At 46.5% G+C, this 19,967-nt stretch overlaps 3 protein-coding genes across 6 annotated transcripts; all 3 read left to right on the top strand.

Moving 5' to 3' along the window:
- Positions 1-304: 304 nt before the first annotated feature.
- mnd1 (meiotic nuclear divisions 1 homolog (S. cerevisiae)) lies at positions 305-4,539 on the top strand. 2 transcript variants are annotated; one of them, XM_061274266.1, is made up of 8 exons: positions 306-481; positions 1,016-1,081; positions 1,155-1,212; positions 1,888-2,036; positions 2,159-2,233; positions 2,307-2,421; positions 3,478-3,522; positions 3,927-4,539. In XM_061274266.1, the coding sequence occupies exons 1-8, from the start codon at positions 479-481 to the stop codon at positions 4,031-4,033; spliced, it is 618 nt and encodes a 205-aa protein (XP_061130250.1). In that variant the 5' UTR covers positions 306-478; the 3' UTR covers positions 4,034-4,539. The 2 variants fall into 2 exon arrangements, with proteins under 2 accessions (XP_061130251.1, XP_061130250.1); XM_061274267.1 differs by lacking the exon at positions 1,016-1,081 and having other exon boundaries at positions 305-481.
- A 249-nt stretch (positions 4,540-4,788) lies between these two features.
- Positions 4,789-17,315, top strand: tmem131l (transmembrane 131 like). Of its 3 annotated transcripts, none has more exons than XM_061274184.1 (34): positions 4,789-5,059; positions 5,451-5,524; positions 6,804-6,847; positions 8,646-8,717; positions 8,842-8,965; positions 9,046-9,162; positions 9,306-9,410; positions 10,013-10,090; positions 10,190-10,343; positions 11,111-11,169; positions 11,255-11,360; positions 11,434-11,530; positions 11,588-11,732; positions 11,800-11,970; positions 12,039-12,105; positions 12,177-12,300; positions 12,384-12,453; positions 12,513-12,622; positions 12,701-12,770; positions 12,848-12,981; positions 13,092-13,234; positions 13,298-13,490; positions 13,569-13,754; positions 13,835-13,984; positions 14,250-14,766; positions 14,855-14,973; positions 15,041-15,210; positions 15,300-15,488; positions 15,564-15,642; positions 15,726-15,826; positions 15,906-16,044; positions 16,304-16,374; positions 16,456-16,595; positions 16,724-17,315. In XM_061274184.1, the coding sequence occupies exons 1-34, from the start codon at positions 4,936-4,938 to the stop codon at positions 17,054-17,056; spliced, it is 4,575 nt and encodes a 1,524-aa protein (XP_061130168.1). In that variant the 5' UTR covers positions 4,789-4,935; the 3' UTR covers positions 17,057-17,315. The 3 variants fall into 3 exon arrangements, with proteins under 3 accessions (XP_061130168.1, XP_061130167.1, XP_061130166.1); XM_061274183.1 differs by having other exon boundaries at positions 12,036-12,105; positions 15,729-15,826; XM_061274182.1 differs by having other exon boundaries at positions 12,036-12,105.
- A 1,396-nt stretch (positions 17,316-18,711) lies between these two features.
- On the top strand, positions 18,712-19,757 carry LOC133151333 (protein PERCC1). Its single transcript, XM_061274269.1, has one exon. It carries the CDS (start codon positions 19,086-19,088, stop codon positions 19,662-19,664), a length of 579 nt encoding a protein of 192 aa, XP_061130253.1. The 5' UTR covers positions 18,712-19,085; the 3' UTR covers positions 19,665-19,757.
- Positions 19,758-19,967: the final 210 nt, after the last annotated feature.

Below are 19,967 nucleotides of genomic sequence, written 5' to 3'. Positions count from 1 at the left end.
ACTATTATAAATTGATTTTATCTTCTTTTTAACTTCTTTTTTTTAAATTAGCAATATAATTCAACAAATGTAAAGGTGCCTTCACTGTCATCGGAAAACGTTTAATTCACAACAACAATCAGTCCTTTTATTTGATTTTGATCATCTAAACATGAATTGGGGAAGAACATGTATGTTTTGTGAAAGCGCCGAGACAAGAAGATTTCTTTCTGACAAAAACATTTCTTTCTGACACATTTTCCAACACAGAAATAGCTGCGTCGTTTGCCATATTGAAGGTGTCATAATTTCCAAGATACACGTGAACACAACACAGCGCGGTCATTTGACAGAGTTCCGCGGGAATTTCGAGGCTTGATTTTCATTTGGAGGTAAAAACAAACAAAAGCAGACAAGATTAATCCCACAAAAGACTATTTAACGAAGATTTGTCACACGTTAGAGGTGGTGGACCTTTGTACGTGGCCTGCCCATCAAAATGGTGAGTTACTTTCTTGTCCCTTGTAACGTTTGGACGAGATTCGAGCTGGAATTCCACTTAAGTGATATGTTAAAGAATAAACTTACAACAAATTCAAACGTTTTACTCTAGCGGCTTATATTATTGAATTTTTGATATTATTTCTTGTGTTAATGGACTGTAAAAAGTATTGATAAGGTCAAACATTCTGAGAAAATTGTTGCGGATTGGACAGTGGTCGTAAATGGATGCTGCCTGTCGCAAAAATTATCGTCTCGACGCAGAATTTCGTTTTACGTCCCAAGTGGATGGGTTTATATTTTCAACGTAATATTAAATAATAATAAAAATACTTTTGTTAAATTAGTTTTATAATTATTAAGGGTTTTTTTGTACAAGATTTAAATGTAGTAGGTTGAAGTTTCCACAGTTTTGTTACTTCTTCTGAGCCTCCTTAGCACAAAGTCAACCATAAATAATGTATATTACAATATTTGTGATTCTGAATGTATTATTTGTGATTTTGACATTTGTGTTATCATCACTGTGTTTCAGTCCAAAAAGAAAGGATTAAGTTTTGAGGAGAAGAGAAGTCGCATGATGGAGATTTTCTTTGAAAGCGTCAGTAATATTTTGTGATTCATACAAAAAGAAGGTTGTTGTCTCCAAAATAAATCTGTTTTCTTTTTTGTAGAAGGACGTTTTTCAGCTGAAAGATATTGAGAAGATTGCCCCAAAAACAAAGGGAATCCGTAAGTTCAAAAATCCACCATTGGACCTCTCCCCCAAAAAAAGCCTTTTAATCAAATACAAATTGCTATGGGCTTCCCTCCTTTTTTTACAAGTGAGCCGGAGACTCTTTTAAACCACAGCACTCCAGTGTGTAAAATCACCTTTACTTCAACAATAACAATGTAGATGTTCGGGCTGAGCTGTGATTAAAAGCACATGTTTTGCCGCTCCTTACTCGGGCATGATGTTGTTACTTAATGACGATGGGGAGAGAAGGGGAAGAGTTTTTTTTCCTGCAGTCCTTCCGAGCGAGTGTAGCTCTGAACAGAACGCTGCCGTATTTTTTTCCTTTTCTCAAAGTGTCACATTTCAGATGTCATTCTGGCTCTGCTACATTCTCTCCGAGTGGCTGACAGGCCGCAGATGTTTTTGCTTTGTTGATGTTAGAGAGGCACACGCATTTATTATAGTTTTATTGACCGTGCAGACATTGTGAACCACTGCTTATAGCCAAATTAAAAAATAGTAAAAAAGCTAATATGCTGGTGTGCATCCACATTGCAAAATGCATGTTTATATTCTTATTATAATGATAATAATTATAAGTGTGAAAAAGCTAAACATGCCTAACTTCTTTAGTATCCCGCAAGCTACTACTCAACAACCAATCATGTTGTGTCTTTGATGTCTTTCAGAGGCCATGACGGTGAAGGATGTGCTGAAGAGCCTGGTGGACGACAACATGGTGGACTGTGAGCGCGTAGGCACGTCCAACTACTACTGGGCCTTCCCCAGCAAAGCTCTGCACGCTCGCGAACTGAAACTGGAGGAGCTGGACAAACACGTGAGCACTCTTTAAAAAAAAAAAAAATTGATCATGAATGAGGTTTGATAGTACTCAAATATATTTATGATTAGTTCATAGTGTGTGCAATCTTCTAATTCAGGATTGTCTTCGCTCAAAAGGTGTCCGAGGCGAAGCAGCGGCAAATTTCCCTGCAGGACGCCATTGGAAAAGCCAAAGAAGGACGGCAGGATACAGTAACAGAATCTTTTTTATCATGTGAAACCTTTTAGTATCTTCACAAGCTGAATAAACTATGTGCGTGCGCAGAAAGAGAGAAGCACCATGCTGAAGGAACTTCAGGCGCTGAAAGACGAGCGAGCTCAGCTGCAGACCGAGTTGGACAAGTACGAGGAGTGTGACCCGCAAGTTGTCGAACAGATGAGTGAGTACTAGCCTGGCCCGATATTAAAAGCTGCAAAAAAAATATTGACAGCTATTTTTGGAGGGAGATGTTTTGCTTATTTTTTTTTTTTTTTTTTATATCAGCATAAATCAACAATAATGACATCCAAACTTTCCAGACCCCACGAAAATAATCTGCCAATTTTTGCAAATGTTTCTTCCAGTTGTAAAGTCAAAAATATATACAAAAGTACAAAGTATGTGGAAAAAAATGTTACATAACCACCATTGGGATAGTTTGTTAGGTGGAGCGTCGATTCAAATGAGGCGTCTATTATCTTAACGACATCTATTAGAAGGATTATAAAAACTGAGGTTATTTCCGTGAACGAGCCCTTATTTTTCTTGAAGGGCGTTTATTTGAGTTATAATTGAAGGCACACCTCAGTGGCATGGCATTTGCAGTATTCGAGAGTCTACTGGAGGTCGGCGTTGATGATGTAAGAGTACAACCTTGCAACTATCACAAACTACCCTCATAAACTTATTACACTTCCTACAACGCGATGGGGCATTCATTTATTTTCCTCCAATGGATGACAAAACGTGACCAATCGGGTCAAAGCGTCTATTTGAAGGCACGTCGTGTAGAAGACGGCAAGTTCGTGCGAAGCATCGATTACGCGACATGCGAGGGAACGTAATGTTCACCTCGCATGATTGACAGACAGACTTTAAGCATCCACGATAAACACTTGCACACTTTGGATGCGCTTTTACGGGTTCCTGCAGCTTCGTGGTTTTTCTTTACTATTTGGAGTTGGTGGAACGAAAAAAGCCAGAGCTAGATTGCAAAACAGTGAGGATTTTTTTTTTTTGTCGCACCGTATTCATTTCAAATAAATAATTAAAAACAACGCGACGGTCGTACATGATCTTGTTCCCACTTATTGAAGATATAATTAGCCAAGGTCTGATCTTCAATTGCTTCAATAATCCCTATTGTTTGGTGACCTAATAAAATGCTTATTGTTATGACTTATTTGTTGTCGCCGTGAGTAATCCACTAACCAGTTTGCCTTTACACGTTTTGCAGGAAAATCAAACGTCGTGGCCAAGGAAGCCGTCTCCAGGTGGACAGGTGAGACATTTATGGGGAATTTTCCGCCACGCCCTGCTCGCAATTTATTCCCAGGGACCGAAAATGTCGCTTGTGAAACAATTGACACGTGCAGGCTCGCTCTCTGCTTTTCTGCGGCCTATTGTCGATTCCTCAAGTGCTGACCGTTGACTATTTTGGTCAACCAAGGCCTAGTTAACTGCCGAAAAGGGTCACTATAGAAGATGGGACAAAATGTAAACAGGGTCCCATTGATGGTTGGCAAAACCCTAACTGGACTTCTTTTGCCGCCTGAATGGGTTGCTGGAGAAACAGAAAGTAAACAAGAGTCCGCAAGTGAAGGACACAATTCAGTTTGCTGCCTAAAAAGTTTGCTGAATAAGCTGACGAGGCGTATACATTATTTATTTATTTTGTATTTCTAGACAATGTTTTCGCCATCAAATCTTGGATTAAGAAAAAGTTCACGTTTGATGACAGCCGCATCGATCAAGCCTTCGGGATCCCCGAGGACTTTGACTACCTGGACTGACTGACTCGGTCTTTCACTTTTGCCAGATGGATCTCCTCGCCCCATATTTGACTTTTTGGGCGAAGCCAGCAAAACAAGGGCATCCATTTCGTGGGCTTGCTGTCAGAAAACAGCTTGCACCTGTTATTCTAAAAAAAAAATGGACTTCCTGAGGAGTTCTTTTGTCGTTATTCAGCCATTTTCTATTGAGTTCCTGTTTTGCCTCTGCAAATGTTTGTCCGTTTCTACGCCAGGCCCGTACAAGTCATGTTTCTGTTTGAGCCAGCAAAATGGTCTGTCGCGGCACGTCAGCGATGTCTTCTGAGAAGCAGAACAGAACTGCTTGCGTCGTAAAAGATGCGGACGACTTTTCCTGACGCTTCACGATGCGTCGGGGGGGGCTTTGTCGCTGCACACTGTTCACGTTTGTTTGTTGCAAATACGATGCCCTTATGAAGTAGCGCAAGAGACAGGGAAAAATGTCAATAAATGCCTGAGTGCAAGTTTGTTTGGACACACCCACCTGACACGCTCGCGTGTGTGTTCATGTGTGTGCTTGCCCAACCTGTCTTCAGAGCCGATCGTCACGATATTTGAATGATCGGGATTGTGGAAAAATGTGAATCGGAATTTCCAAAATTTTGATTGATTGATTTTGATCAATGAAAATGTGTGTTGGTGAAAATGTGTGATTATTTGTGGACTGTCATGAGTTGAGAAATCATGGACGACGTGACTTTTTTTATTTTTATTATTGTGCCGTTTTTCGCGTTCACTTTGGCCCAGGCGACGAAGTCGTGCGTGCGCCACTGCGCATGCGCGTGTGGAGTCCACGGAAAGAGGGAGGGAGTTGAGCAAGCGGCTGTTGCTGTTGTGGCCCGAGCGAGCGAGCGCTGCGGCGGTAGTGTGGCGAAACACAAGGCATGGCGGGGCCGCAGGACTTCCAGCAGGGCAGCTATTGTCACCGGAAGACGTGGCTCAACGTACTACTGGGAATATTACACTTAATCTTACCCTGCGTGCAGTACGGAGGAGCCCAGAGACAAGGTCCGTCTTCATTTTTTTTTCCTCCTCTCGTCATGTCAAGTACGCCGATTTGACAGCAGCCTCAAACGGGGCTTTAATATCCCCTTCATCGCTCTATTTACACCCACAGACTCATTATTATATAATTCAACACTAATCGCTCAGATGAGTTGATCCAACAAACGTTTGTTTGGGTGAGCAAGTTGGGTTAGCCGCCTTGCTAACGCTTCCTGCTAACTAGCGGGTCTTTGTCAAAGCGATGCCAAGTCACGTCACAGTTGTCGCTTCTTTATGCGAATGCGGTTTACTATGAGCTACTTTAACTACCGCCGATACATCTCTCGAGCGCCGCTAAATAAACTTCCCAGCTCACATCGGATCTAATGTGTTGTTTTTCTCGCCCATTCAAAAGCTCTGAGTCAAATGACCACCAGCGTGGTCGAGGTCTGGCAGCCGGAGGATGCAGACACGCTTGTCCCGCTGCAGGTAAATACAACTGCTTCATTATTCATGCACGTTTGCAAATATTGTTTTTGGGAAGTCATTTGTTTATTCATTCATTTTACCATAAAAAAGAGTTCCAATCGGGAGCACGTGTGTGACATCTATTGTTTGGCTTGTCCGCTGCACATGTGCACGCCCCCCCCCACCCCCCTCTCTATTGTCCGCGCACTCCATTGAAGATTATCGCAATTTTACTTTTGCATGCTCATTATGCATGTGTAAATAATGCAAATGTCGGATACATGCCATGCAAACGGAGCCTAGTGCCCCCCTCCACCATGCGGCTGCACGCGCCCCACGTTCCAGTGTGCACTCCATTATGGAGGGTGCAATTGCACATGGAGGCAGGCGACCCCCACGACACTTTGCAACTCCGCAATATTAGGAACACATGTACATACTGGTTTTGATGAAACCAAGTTGATCCCGCTCACCATCATTGCGCAATACTGTTGACAGCCATGATGTTTTTTTTTTTTTAATAACGTTTGTTTGATTCGTTATCATAAAGTAGAACTTTGCAAAGGAGCAATATAAAGATCCGCTTTTAATATTATTGGGTTAGACTGGAAAGGTTTGCCGACACACGTGGGATTATTCAATCGAGCTAAATATAGAAACTACGAGTATTTGTGGTATTTAATATCCTTGAATGATAGCTGAATGGAAATTATGATACCAAATAAATGTGTCATTTAAGTTACTCGCTCTGCAACCATAAAATGTGCGAGCGAGCGATTACGCAATCGCACGTTAACCAATAACTTCCAGTGAAGTCGCCAGCTGACTGTCGTACCTGAGGGAGGTGTGGAATTTGGAAGGGGTGGGCGGTTTGTTTTGCAAATACTAGACTCGCGCGTGAGGCGTCCACCTCGTTGCACATGTTTTCAGACGTCTTCTCATGACAATTAGTGGTTAAATGCTAATTAAAACTTTCGCTGCATATAATTAAATGTTAATACGCATGCCACATTGTTTTCCCACCGGTTAGATTGCTTAGACATGTGAGCGAAATGGCGTGCTCGACTTCAAAACTTTCCTCCGTTGTCAACGGGGAAATACTTTTCGGCGTCTTCAGCATATTTGCAGGCAGCGGCGACACAAGTTGTCATTGTTGCGCTACATCAGCTGCTCTTGTGCTCACTTCATCCATTAGGATGTTGTTTTTTTGCCCTCTGACTGGATTCCAATTTTTTTGCCCCCCCCCACCAAAAAAATATATCACCATATGATTGTCTTAACAATTCTCTCTGGTTCGCAGATGGAAAAGGGGCCGAGAAAAGACGAGCTTCCTCTTCAAGACAGGTAGGTTGGTTAGCAATTGGCGGGATTGCCTGCAAAACTAGCTAGCAGACCGTCGGCAATGGGAGCAAGACACAAAGAATGTCAAAAGCAGGTTCTTCATTCTCACTTGGCCTGTGATCAAACCGCGGCTTGTTGTTTTGAATTAGAAAAAAAAAAAAGCTCGCTCACCTGTTTCTGAATAAACCAGTTCTTGATCCAAATACCATTCTTGCCCCCCGCAAAAAAAACAAACTATAAACAAGTTATTTTTCATATTTGACCTTTCGTAAGATGCGCAAGGATGTTTTGAATAAGACCAAAAGCAAGTTGCCAAGCCTTTTTTTTTTTGCATATTCCAAATATTTCTCAATGTGCTGCGTTCTGCTTGTAATTGTGTTTGCGACGGGCCTTGCCCTGCATTCAGGCTATGTTGTTTATATTGGGGGGGGGGGGAGTTTGGGGGCCGTGGGTAAGAGAGAGGCACAGAAGAGAATTCCTGACTAATTTTAGAAGTCCTTAAAAGAAAATGGAGGGGACGTCCGTCGTTCCCAGCTGCTCCCCCTGCAAGAGAATGCCTTTTTTTTCTCCATCGATGGAAATATCAACAATCAGCATCCCGATAAATCCATCCCCGCGGGCATCTCTTGGGTTTTCTCATGAACTTCAATTGGGGTGACACTACTTTGAAACGCTAAACCTGTCTGGAAACCTTAATGACCTTGTAAAGGGGTTTCGGAGATTAGTTTCGACATGCTTGAAATGAAAATGTTTTTATTTTTAAAGCCCAGCCCTTGTTAAAACTCGAAGCCAAGTGTGAAAGCCTTAACCCTGGACTTGACAGCCAAGGGATGCCACCGGGCTTGATTAGAACTCATAAGAACTAACAAACTGGCTCTGAAAACGTCATAAAACGACCAAAAGTCAATAAGAAAAGAAAAACTCGCCATAATTCAAATTCTAAAAGTCTTCTCACCTCACCCGAAAGACATTCTTGTTCCCATCCAAAGCCGCCGAGCAGCGCCGGGTGTCTGCTTTTAACCCCGGGGAGGTGACAAGCGGCTCATTGACCTTGACGCTTCCCGGGGTCGCGCGACCTCTCGCGTGCCCGTCGGCCACTCGGCCGAGCTTAGAGGCGCCACTTAGCGCCTCCGTCACTTGAGACGGTGGGCACAACCCTTGGCCGCTGTCTCGCTCACGCGCTGTTGCTAACCAAAACAGCAGTTCATATGCAATTATTTTCCCCAAGAGGAGAGGGAGTGCTGCAGGTGGGCGTGAGATTAAAAAAAAATGCTTCCGAGGAAAAGTCTTTTCCTTCTCAGCTTGAGCCCGTTCCAACGTCGACATCGTTTAGCACCTCGTCTTTGTTATCTTCACCGCCTCGCAACTTGTGCCAGATTACTTTTACGAACTGCTTTTACTTTCACTATGGCTCTTCCCCGTTTCAAACAAGGGGACTTGCGCAGTCAGCACCCCCCCCCCCTCCCTCGCTCACCCTCGTGTGCATTTCTAACCATCTTTGGACTGCTCACTCTGTTTAAAGGAAGTGCCAATGAAGGAACTGTGCAGCTGCGCTTAGCGTACGCTAACCATTAGCCGCAGCTACTTGTGACGTCAGCAAAATACGGCTAATTTGCTTTTGGCAAAGTGTTTGAATCCATCAACAAAGTTTGACCCACTATTCTAGCCCGCGAGCGCAAATCAGCTGCCGCCGGCTTGTTGCTAACATGCTAATCGTTAGCCTGCGCGATACGTCGCCGACCATTTCTCAAGCCAGATTTCTGTAACTCTCCTCTTAACACACCGTCCTTCTCTCCAATAGCTCGTCCGCATTTCATTTGGAGGTTGGGAGGCCGTTGCATTTCCAACCGCCGATATTAAAGTTCGGTAATCAGTAAGTCACACACTTCCTGCTCTACACAAATGCCCAAAACCTGACAAATGTTTTTTTTTTCTTCACACATCAAATATTTCCCGGCTGTGGTTTCATCGCTCATTGTCCGTGGTCTCTTCCTTAGGCCGCTGTGGCTGGCGAGAGCCGAAACCATAAATGTCCACAACCCCAACCAGGAGCTTCCCGTGACGCTGCTGTCTATGTTTACGTCCAGCAGGCACTTTCACATACCTTCCTCGCACAGAAGAGTGAGCCTGCTTCATATCGCCTTGACTCTCCATTCTCCGGCTTCTTGAAGTGACATTTGCTTTCTTTTTTTTTGTTCCAGGTCATCCCCCCCAGAGGGAAAACATCTTTTAAACTCATTTTCCTCCCATCCGAGGAGGGCAACGTAGAAAACACCTTATTTATAAACACATCAGCCCACGGGCTGCTTTCATATCAGGTCAGTGGACTTTTGTGTGATTTCTTAGAAAGAAAGAAAAAATGTAATTTGATTGAAAAGCTCAACTCTCTGGGTTTGCTTTGTTATGGAACTGTGCTAAACTAATATCTTATTAATAATCCCCCCCCCCCTCCTCCTCTCAGGTCTTTGGTGTCGGCGTCCACCAGGGCTCGTTAAAATCTGTCCGACGAAAGGACAGCAAGTTGGTGTTTCCGCAGATCCAGAGCATCAAGTTGACCCAAACTCAGGTATGCATTCATCATAAGCGGCCCGTTTTTCCTAAAACTCTTTTCTGCGGGCACAAAGAAGCTTTTTCGTCGTGCAAAAATTCAATTAAAAAAAAGAAAAAGTGTCGCGTCAGCAGCTCGGATGACACAACACAGTCCGGCGTGCACAGGCGCTCACTTGACCTGATATCCGACACCAACGGCGCTATAATTAGCAATATAAATGACACCCCAAGGGTGGGGGTGTGTTTGTGTTTATTTACTCATTTATTTTTTCAGAGCGTGAAAGTCTGCGCGTGGTTTAAGTGATGTAAAAGTCCAAACGAAAGCTACGCAAGAGGAAGTAGCCCGGCAGGGTCACTCTTGCCGCTCAGTCCGTCCGCAGTTCTGCTTTCGAAAAAAGGTTCTTACGTAACCTTACTGTTCTCGATTGACACACGTATGCAAAAATCATCCAGACTTGCCAGACGAGTATTTATACGATGTTGTGCAACAATTAAGCAGATTTTAAAATAGTGTGGGTTCAACAATTTTTTTTTTTTTTAAATCCATGTATTTTTATAGTGACTTACCCATACTGGAAAAAACTAGATCCAGAGCATTTGTGTTTGTTACTCGTGCAGGAAGATGTGTCCAACATCACCATTCTGGGTCTCCTGCTGGAGTGCAGCCTGCCCAAGAGTTTGTTCGTCACGTCACAGGTACCGGTGGATTTTTTTTTATTCTGCGTAGTATTGTCCGAAACTTCTCGTGCTTGGGAAGCCTCACCAGGCGTCTTGCTAACACACACACACACGCAGGGTTCCTGCCTCCAGAACGAGGAGCGGCTCAGCCTGCAGCTGGACCTGTCGGCACGCTGCGAGCAGCCCGCCGATCTGGACAAGCTCAAGCCTTACGTCCTTGAGCACATCCTGTTGCTGCTCACGGTCCCCGCTGCCGGACAGGCCGCACTCGGTGGGTGTCGTCTTGTCGTACTCCGGAGGGGGGGGGGGTAAAAAACTGGAGACAAATATTTTTACAAAATAATAATAATATTAATATAGAAAAAATAAAATAAAAACACAATTATAAGTACCGTATTTTCCAGCCTATAAGGCGCACCGGACTATAAGGCGCACCTTCAATGAATGGCCCATTTTAAAACTTTATCCTTATATAAGGCGCACCGGACTATAAGGCGCACCATTAATGCATCATGTCAGATTTTTAATCCAAATCAAATCATTCTCCATTTTATCTTTTTTATTTCAACTTCAGACGGAACAAATTACTTTATAATCATAAAATAATGATCCATAGTCTTTTTGAGTCATGATTCATAGTCTTCAGCGGGCCACTTATGATTGATTTCATGACACAATGCTTTGGGCCAGTTTAAATTTAGGAATTTGGTCCATATATAAAGCGCACCGGACTATAAGGCGCACTGTTGGTTTTTGGGAAAATTTTAGGTTTTTAGGTGCGCCTTATAGGGCGGAAAATACGGTAATCACTAGACATACATATTTCATTTGAATTATTTGCATTCTTTTGTTTGGATTTCATTTGATTAATTTGATAGTTTGAAAAAAAAAACAATCCACATTAAAAAGAATTTTTTGTCGTTGTGTAAAATGAGATTTTCTCCATCTAAACATACTGGAGGTATCGCTACTCTTTGTCAGATATGACATTACTTGCTTTAATTTTTTACTGAATTTGTTCTGTCGTTTCTGCTGCAGGGGAACCCAAAATAGGAGTTTATATGCAAAACTCCGGAAGCAAAAGGCTCTACATAAAGGTGACTTGTTTGTGTTTGGGGTCTGATTGCAAATCCAAATGCACGTTTGACGCTTCTCTGCATTTTCAATCCCCCCCCCACCCAGGACATGCACTTGCTATCCAAAGTGGACGCCGCTCTGGAAACCAATCGAGTTCTTCTGCGTTCAGAAGCCAAAAACTTTACCCAAGTGGCCACCCTCACCTGCAGAGGTCCGAACTTCTCCCCTTGCTCCTTTCTCGCTCACAGTTTTATTCACCTATGTGTTTTCCCACGCCATTCCAGGTTCCGGCCACGGAAGCAAATGCGTCCGTCATATCAGCGTAAAGGTGCTCGGCAACCAGATGACGCACAACCTGGCCGGATTACATATCGCGCACAGGTAACGCATTCCAACACGGCCATCAGCAGGACGCTTCTGACACGCACCCGGCCGCAGGTGGAGCACGGAGGACCTGTCCAGCCTTTTCCAAGTCAAACAGAAAAGCACAGAGCAGGTGGAACTGTGGCTGACCAACCCCTTCCCGCTGCCGCTCACCGTGACCGGCGCCCGTCTCTCTCCCAAACTGAAGGGGGCGATGAAGGTTTGGAAAAAGAATTGGATGCTGACTCGGTGTGGTCGAGAGCAATTTTTTTCTTTCCGCCCGCCAGGTGTTGAACTTCGGCGGCCCGCTGAGGGTGCCGCAGGGTTGCTGGCCCGTCTTGTCCCTCCGGCTCTCGGACCGGGCGCCGCCGGCCGGTCACTCCCTCACGCTCGGCCTCAACACCCAAGTGGGCGCAGCCGTGCGCGTCCCTCTCTCCTTTCACGCCGACCCTTCCGAGGTAGGGCAATCGTCAACTGGCGTCGCGGAAGCCGCATTGAGTCCGTCGGTTGTCTCCCGTCTCAGCAGGGGGACTTGGTGTTCGAGTCCGAGCGAGAGTGCCGACGACCGTGCCCGCTGAAATTGTCCGAAGCAGGTGAGGCCTGAAAGTGAGTCTTTGAAATCGGACGCTCGCTTACGATTCATCGAATTCTACGTGGCGTCCAGATCGCTCAGAGTGGCAACGCACGCTCCTGCCGGACTTCTCGCGCTCGTCCTGGACGCTCGATAGCAAGCTGGCCGGCCAACTCTTCTCCCGCTGGCAGAAGAATAAAGACAAGCTGCCTTGCAGGTCAGCGTCGACAAATGGCGTGACGCAATCCTGTTCTTAAAATATTAAAAATGCTTTATTGACGAGATGTGTGCGTGTTTCAGGTGGCCCAGACTCCCCACGGAGACGTCGTCGCCACTGGATTTTGGCGCCACGCCCATTAACGAGAGCAAGGTGATTGACCAATCGCTGGCGTCGTAACATGAAACAAATGCTGAGTCATGTGTTTGTAGGTCAAATCCTTGCTGCTGAAGAACCCTTCGTCATCTGTGGTTTCTGTGGAGATCCAGATTATTTCCCTCTATCCTTCCCCACTTGGAGCTTTGGACGTTCTCACCAAATGGTACAACAGCGTAGCAGGCTTTTTTTTTTCTTTTCTTTTTTCTTCACCTTTTCTAAATGTGGCAGTTTTCTTTTGCAGGTTTAACATCAGCCCCCTGGCGGTCAACATCAGTACTGCAGAGTTCTCATTGTTGAACGTACCACCCGGGGTGAGCTTAAGAAAAACAAAACACGATTCCTCGTTGCCTTCATTGTATTCCTTGATAACTTCTCGCCCGTTTTCAAGGCGAGCGAGGATGCCAAGACCCCGAGAGGTGACGGCGTCCTGCGCTTGCTGCTCCAACCGTGGGAATCCCGGGAAGTGGCCGTCGTGTTTACGCCGTCCGAGCACAAGCCCACCACCACCATCCTGATCATCAGGTACACAGACCCGCAAGCCAGTCTAGTGGTCCAATTTAGACAATCCGTGCTCTGACGTCTTATCTAAGGAGCTTCAAATGTGGTCTCCGATTGTGTGTGTACATTTTCAGGAACAACCTGACCGTGTTTGACGTGGTAACGGTGAGGGGTCACGGGGCCAAAGAGCTGCTGAGGGTTGGCGGCAAGCTGCCCGGTCCGGGGGCCTCCCTGCGCTTCAACGTTCCTCAGTCCACTCTAATGGAGTGCAGAGATGGTGAGGGCTCCATTTTTTTATTTTAAATCACGAATGGATTGTAATGGTTCATCCCGTCCGTAGCTGGCTTGCGCGGCGACAACAAGCCGCTCTTCGCCATCCGCAAAAGCTTCAAGGTGGAGAACGCCGGCGAGCTGCCCCTCACCGTCACGTCCATGAACGTCAACGGTTACAAGTGTCAGGGCTTCGGCTTCGAGGTGCTGCAGTGCCGCTCCTTCAGCCTGGAACGCAACGGCTCGGCCGAGATTACAGTAGCGTGAGTCGGACGGGCTCCTTCCTGTTTTTTGTCCGGCGGGCACAACGTCAGCAAACTCGTTTGATTGCTCCCGTCCAGGTTCACGCCGGACTTCACGTCGTCCTGGGTGATCCGCGACCTGGTGCTGGTGACGTCGCGCGGCACCAGCTTCCCGTTCACCCTCAACGTGACGTTGCCCCACCACATGCTGCCCCTGTGCGCTCAAGTTGTGCCGGGCCCGAGCTGGGAGGAATCCTTCTGGGTGGTCACGCTCGTCTTCACCTGGTCAGTTGCTACTTGACACTTAAGTTAGCGGTTAGCGTTACGTTGGCGGACCTCCAACTTCTTTGTGTGTGTCTTTCCAGTTTCTCCTTGTTGGGCGTGTGCTTGATGGCTTTCCATCAGGCGCAGTACATCCTCAGCGAGTTCTCCGTGCCGGCCATCCGGAGCAACCACAACTCCAACGTGTCCCGCGACAACGGCCCCGTCAACAACATCACACCCAACGGTGTCAAGTATGTTTTGGTTTTTTTCCACCGTCTTCCTTACGCAGAGTTGTTTACATACCGTAATTTTCGGACTATAAGTCGCGTTTTTTTTTTCATAGTTTGGGTGGGGGGGGGCGACTTATACTCAGGAGCGACTTATATACATATATATGTTTTTTCTTTCACTTTTTTGGGCATTTTATGGCTGGTGTGACTTATACTCCGGTGCGACTTGTAGTCCGAAAATTACGGTACTTAAATTGTGTCCTTTTTTCCCCCCCCCCCTCTCAAGTAAAGCCAAAGGTAGTTGTAAGAGCTACGTGGACTCGTGTCACACCTCGGATAAGGGCAAAGGTCGCGGGTCGCCGGCGCTGTCCAACAGGCCCGCTCAGCGTCCTCAGTCGTCCAAGAAGAACTCCCCCGGCGCCCCGTCGCAACCCCAAAAGAAACACAAGGTGTCCCTTTACTACGGCAAGTACAAGCCCAGCGCGGCCACGGCGCCGTCGGCGCCCACCGACGAAGAGCACGAAGAGCGTGAGGAGTACGAAGAACCGGCACCCGAAGCGCCTCCGACGCCGGACCCCGACGTGTCCAACAACAACGAACCGTCGTTTGTCAGCGAGATGGCCAAAAAGGCGCCGGCGGACTTGAAAGTTGAAGAGAGCGTGCCAGCGGCCGTTATGTTTCCCGTGGAAATTCCTGCCGGCTTCCCGCAAAACGTCACGCTCTGCCCCGGACCCAGGCCGGGCCTCCTGCTGTGCAAGCCCGTGGAGACGAATCACGCCGAGGCGCCCCACGCCGAGCTGCAGGTCATTTGAGCGTCACCAAACCATTCCGCTGAAAATGTCAGTGGTGCTCTTTAACTTGCAATCAAACTCTTGTTATTTTCTCTTACAGTTAAGGGAAGACAACAAAGACCCCCCCAAAAAGACATCAATTGCCGACACGGGCAGTAGTAGTAGTAATAATAATAATAAGGGAAAGAAAAGTCGCCGGAAGACGGATTGCGTCTCAAGGTAGGCCAGTCGTTTTTCTCCTCGTGGCTTTTTCTCCTCGCTAATTGTCTCGCTTGGAACTTTGCAGCGCTCCAGAACAGAAAGCACCGCTGCTTCCGGAGAGGCAGCGGGAGCCCGATTGGAGCGCGGCGGACCGCAACCCGGCGCCGCCACGCACCAAGAACCGCTGCTGCAACGCTCCGGCGGTCGAAGCTCCCAAACCCGGGCCCCGTGCCGACAACGCCGTCAGGCAAAACGGTGGGCAAAGCCTCCCTCTCTAGCCCGCGCGCTCAATCGTATTCGACGGTGGGACTTTGATTGCGGTTGTTTTATTTGGACCCCGCCAGGCGCCTGCCCCGCCCGCAGTCGGCGAAAGTGCGTGGCCGAGCGGCGCGCCTGCGAGTCGGGCTCGGACTCGGGCAGCTCGTCGGGCAGCGTGCGGGCCAGCAGGGGGAGCTGGGGCAGCTGGAGCAGCGCTAGCAGCGTGGAGGGCGACAAGGAAGCCAGACACGCCTGCGCTACTTCATCCAGAAAAAGTACACACACAAAAACGTGAAGTGGCAAGTCATGATGTGGTGCCACGTTTTATGAGTTGCCTTCTCCCCCCCCAGGGGATCCGATGCAGTATAACGTGTACACAGCAGAGCGAGACGCCTACCAGCCTACCAACGCCAACTGCAAACCCTTCAAGTATTTAATGACTCACGCTAGAAGTGGCCCCTCATGCCCCCCCCCCCTTTTTAAATCGTAACTGTGTCACGTGTTCCAACCAGCAGCGTGTACCGTAAAGACCAGTGCCAAAATCCCGACCCGGCCGTGTCCAGCTTCGCCCCGAGTTTTGCCGCCGTCGCCGCAGGGGTGGAGAGGAACACGGGTAACCAGGCCGCCCGAAATCCAAAACATCCTTGTATGTGAAAATCTTTGTTGCTGATTTTTATTTTTTTCCCCCCCAGACCTGACGGGTCACTTCCGGCCCGAGGAAACTTGGTCGGCACCCTCGGTTCCGCTCACCAACGAGTTCCGGTACAACACCAGCACCGCCGAAGCGCTGCCCTTCATCCCTCAGACGACCTCGCCAAGGCCGTATAACGGGTACGATGCCATCCCGACACTTTTGGAAGAACCCGTCACCACCTGTATGTGTGTACCGTAATTTTCGGACTATAAGTCGCACCGGCGTACAAGTCGCACCAGCCATAAAATGCCCAAAAAAGTGAAAAAAAAACATATATGTATGTATACAAGTCGCTCCTGAGTATAAGTCGCCCCCCCACCCAAACTATGAGAAAAAAACGTGACTTATAGTCCGAAAATTACGGTATATCTAATAGTTTTTGTTTCTTCCTGCAAGGTTCGCATGGCGAAGCGGCAACAACCACTGCAGTAATCCGTACGCCTACAGCGAGGACGGCTGCTACATCGGTACACGAGCCTTCACATGGGCGCGCGGCGTCGCTAACCACACATCCTCATTTAAGCCTCGTGTGACCGACCGTCCGACAGGAAACGCGGCCATGCAGGCGGGATTTCCTCATCAAGAGTGCCACGCCGTCCCCCCCGCCAGTCAGTCGGGCTGGAGTGAGCAACATACCCAAGAATCCCCGGGCTCCACTTGGGACTCTGCCGCCTGCGTGGGCGCCAAGGTGACCCATCTTTACAATCGCACGTTTTTATATTCCCCATACAATGTCAGTCGAGCCCCGCTAATTTTTTTTTCTAAACAATCAATTTGGCTTTGACGCGCTTTAACGAAGAACCGGTGGTTGGTCAGCCTTTCTTCTCAGGCACCCGCAGCCTGTCGCCCATGTCCAGCCTGTTTGGCTCCATTTGGACGCCGCAGAGCGCCCCCTACCACCACCACGGGCACCTGCAGCATGAGCGCTCGGCGCCCATGTCGCCGGCGTCATCACCCGTCACGCCGCCGCATTCGCCCTTCGCCCGTGAGACGGCAGAAGTGCCCGCGTGCGGCGGCGGTGGCGGCGTCCCGTTCTCCAGCTTCAACCCGTTCGGCCCTCACATGAACTTGGACATCTGGAACTCCTCGTCCAATCGCAGCTCCAACTCGCAGCTATCCAACGACTCGGGCTACTGCGGCGACGTTTAGAAAGAAAGAAAAACAACCATGAGAAGAAAGAAAAAAAAAAAAAGCATCACAATAATTGCAAAAACATATAGAACATGTATACCACCAAGTAAAAAAAAAAAGATGAATGTTCTTTTATCAATAATGGGGAAAATGTGAATATTCCTTTTTTCTTTTATGTTCCCATTTTCAAACGTTGTGGACATTTGTTGTATATTTTTCTAGATGTTTTGCAGTTTGGATCATAGAAAATTAAAAACAAGGTTTTCTACTTGAAAAAGTCTCCATTTTGTCAAATTCGTTTTAAATGCTCAGCTCGGAAATTAATCTTCTCAGACACGACGGCCTTCTTCAAATGGTGAGTAGTTTTTATTTTGATTTGATATGATATGGTTTCGTCACTGAGCTTCTCTGACTGTGTTTTGCCCTCAGGGTTCTGTAAAAGTTTAGAAGCCTCACGTCTCCCTCTACTGGCCATTGGAGAGAATGCAGGTAAGTACCGTAATTTCCGGACTATAAGTCGTGGTTTTTTTCATAGTTTGGGTGGGGGGGCGACTTATACTCAGGAGCGACTTATATACATATATGTTTTTTTCACTTTTTTGGGCATTTTATGGCTGGTGCGTTTTATACTCCGGTGCGACTTATAGTCCGAAAATTACGGTACTTTTTTTTTTCCACTTTTGCATGGACCTAAAGTCTGTTTGCCAAGTCACATTTGGTCGTCGGAAACAGAAACATTGTGCTTGATTTTTGTGATCAAAAGGACTTCCTATTTTTGACAGAAATCAGAAACTATCATGTTTTGTTTGTGTTGTCACCTCTGGGCTTCTTAAATAATCTTGCTAGAAAGGTTCCTAATTCAGTTTGTGGTAATGATTAAACAATCCCCAAACGATCATGTGCTTTTAAAGCGATGGAAAAAAAGATGACGTCTGCGTATTTCTGTGCGCTAGTGTGTACATAGAGCTCGTGTGGCTAAAAGAGCGTGTAATTTGCGATCAGACGGTGGAGTGCTGACATATTGCCGCTATTGATCTTGAGGCCTAAAGTCAACACAGAAGCCAGGATACTGATGACCAGGGGGGGGTCCTGATAACGCATGCAGACATAAACGCAATGTAATTGACTTGTGTGGACCCTCTGATGACGCTTTATGACACAGCAAGGCTTTTTGAAAATTGGGGAATTAAATGTATCAGTAAAGTATCATTCCAAATTAGGAAGGAAGAAGTAATCATCCAAAATACATTAGAAATGAACATTACAACACAATTTACTAATTAAAAATGTAATCATTAAACCAATGTAACAATAAATCAACGTTGGATAAATGAATAAAAAAGGCAGGTCAAAGGAAATAAAAGTATTTTGTAAACTGTATAAATAAAAACATATTAAATAAAAAGATAGCAAAAAAATTACCAGATTAAATATTATCAAAATATATCAAACAAGACTGAGTGAATTATGTACATATAGATTTGGAAAAAAAACTCTTTATTGAATTAAATATGGTTAAAAATGGATTTAAAATAACGTCTATCAATTGAAGGCACAAAGTGATTTGGTTTACATAATGACAATTATATAATGATAACATTGCATAATTAAACCCATAATCATTTTAGCTCATTAGTGTTTCTTGGGATATGTTTTATTTATTATTATTATTATTATTATGACATTGGCATCATGTACTTTATACTACAATGTTTTTTTTTTTTATATATAGTTTGTGTTGTCTTAATTTCTGCCCTCCTTTAGCGATCAAAATGGCGTGAAATTGGATTTTACGCTCTTTTTACCTTTTAACTACCTCATAAAACCACCTTTGTTTATCTATGCGTGTACGTGTGCGTGCCCACGGCAACTTTCCATTGTGCCCCCAGCAGAGCGTCCATTAAGGCGCAGACCCTCTCCCTAGTTGCCGGGCGCTAAAGTAAACAAAAGATTATTTGACCAACACAAATATTTACACCCACTTTCGCTGAGGCGTGCGTATATATACAGTCAGCATTTTTGCCCAGCGCAGCGCAGCTCACTCACGATGATGGCGACGGGCGTCATGCGCAACTTGCACCTCCGGGTGCCGTCCCCAGTCTATTTCCCTCTGGAGGAGGAAGAAGAGGAGGAGAGGTGGTCCACAGATGAAGATGAAGACGAGACGCTTTCGGAGCCCCGGGTCTTGTCAGACCCGCAGGACGCGACCGAGCGTCTGCTGAGGTTCGCCGAGGTCATCAGCCGCGACGTCCGCCGCTATTTCGGCCGGGATGTCTACGACGAGGGCGCCGCTTCCGACGACATCAACGGGGGGGGTCCCCGTTACGACGAGCCGCTGAGGCCGCTCGTATCGGCACGCGAGGAGCACCCCTCCTCGGAGCACCCCTCCTCGGAGCTGGGCCCCCTTGCTGAGCTGTTTGAGTCCCGGGGCAAAGGCCAGGGCCGCCCCATGAACGCAAGGCACCTGCCGCTCAGTTTCTGGAATGAGCCGGACCCTCCGGAGCTTCACGATGGGGACACCCACATGAATTTCAGCCTGCACACCCTGGAAAACTCCCAACCGGACTTTAGTGACCTGCTTGCCAATTGGGACCCCAACCCGGACGACACGGATGTGCTGCATTGACCAAATCTTTTTTGGATTGTGCCCTTTTATTATCACTGTCTGTAAAGAGTCCTAAAAGTGCAAAAAAAGAATAAATTTTACATTTAAATTTGATTTAAGTCTTTGTTGTAATAATTGCCTTATGGGAAATGTGGCTGTATGTTACGTCCCTTTAAAAACGATTTCAATTTAATTTTAAATATAAAAAAAATTAGATCCACATTAAATTTTGAGCAGGTGTAGTAAGGACGAACAAAAGTGGAAGTCAAACATTTTAGTTTGAAGCAGACATTTTAGGGCCGAAAGTCTACGTAGGAAAAAAAA

The sequence above is a fragment of the Syngnathus typhle genome, linkage group LG3, assembly GCF_033458585.1.
Source record: "Syngnathus typhle isolate RoL2023-S1 ecotype Sweden linkage group LG3, RoL_Styp_1.0, whole genome shotgun sequence".
Classification (NCBI taxonomy): domain Eukaryota; kingdom Metazoa; phylum Chordata; class Actinopteri; order Syngnathiformes; family Syngnathidae; genus Syngnathus; species Syngnathus typhle.
Note: the sequence above shows the minus strand (reverse complement) of the source record. Positions and strands in the feature narration are given on the sequence as shown.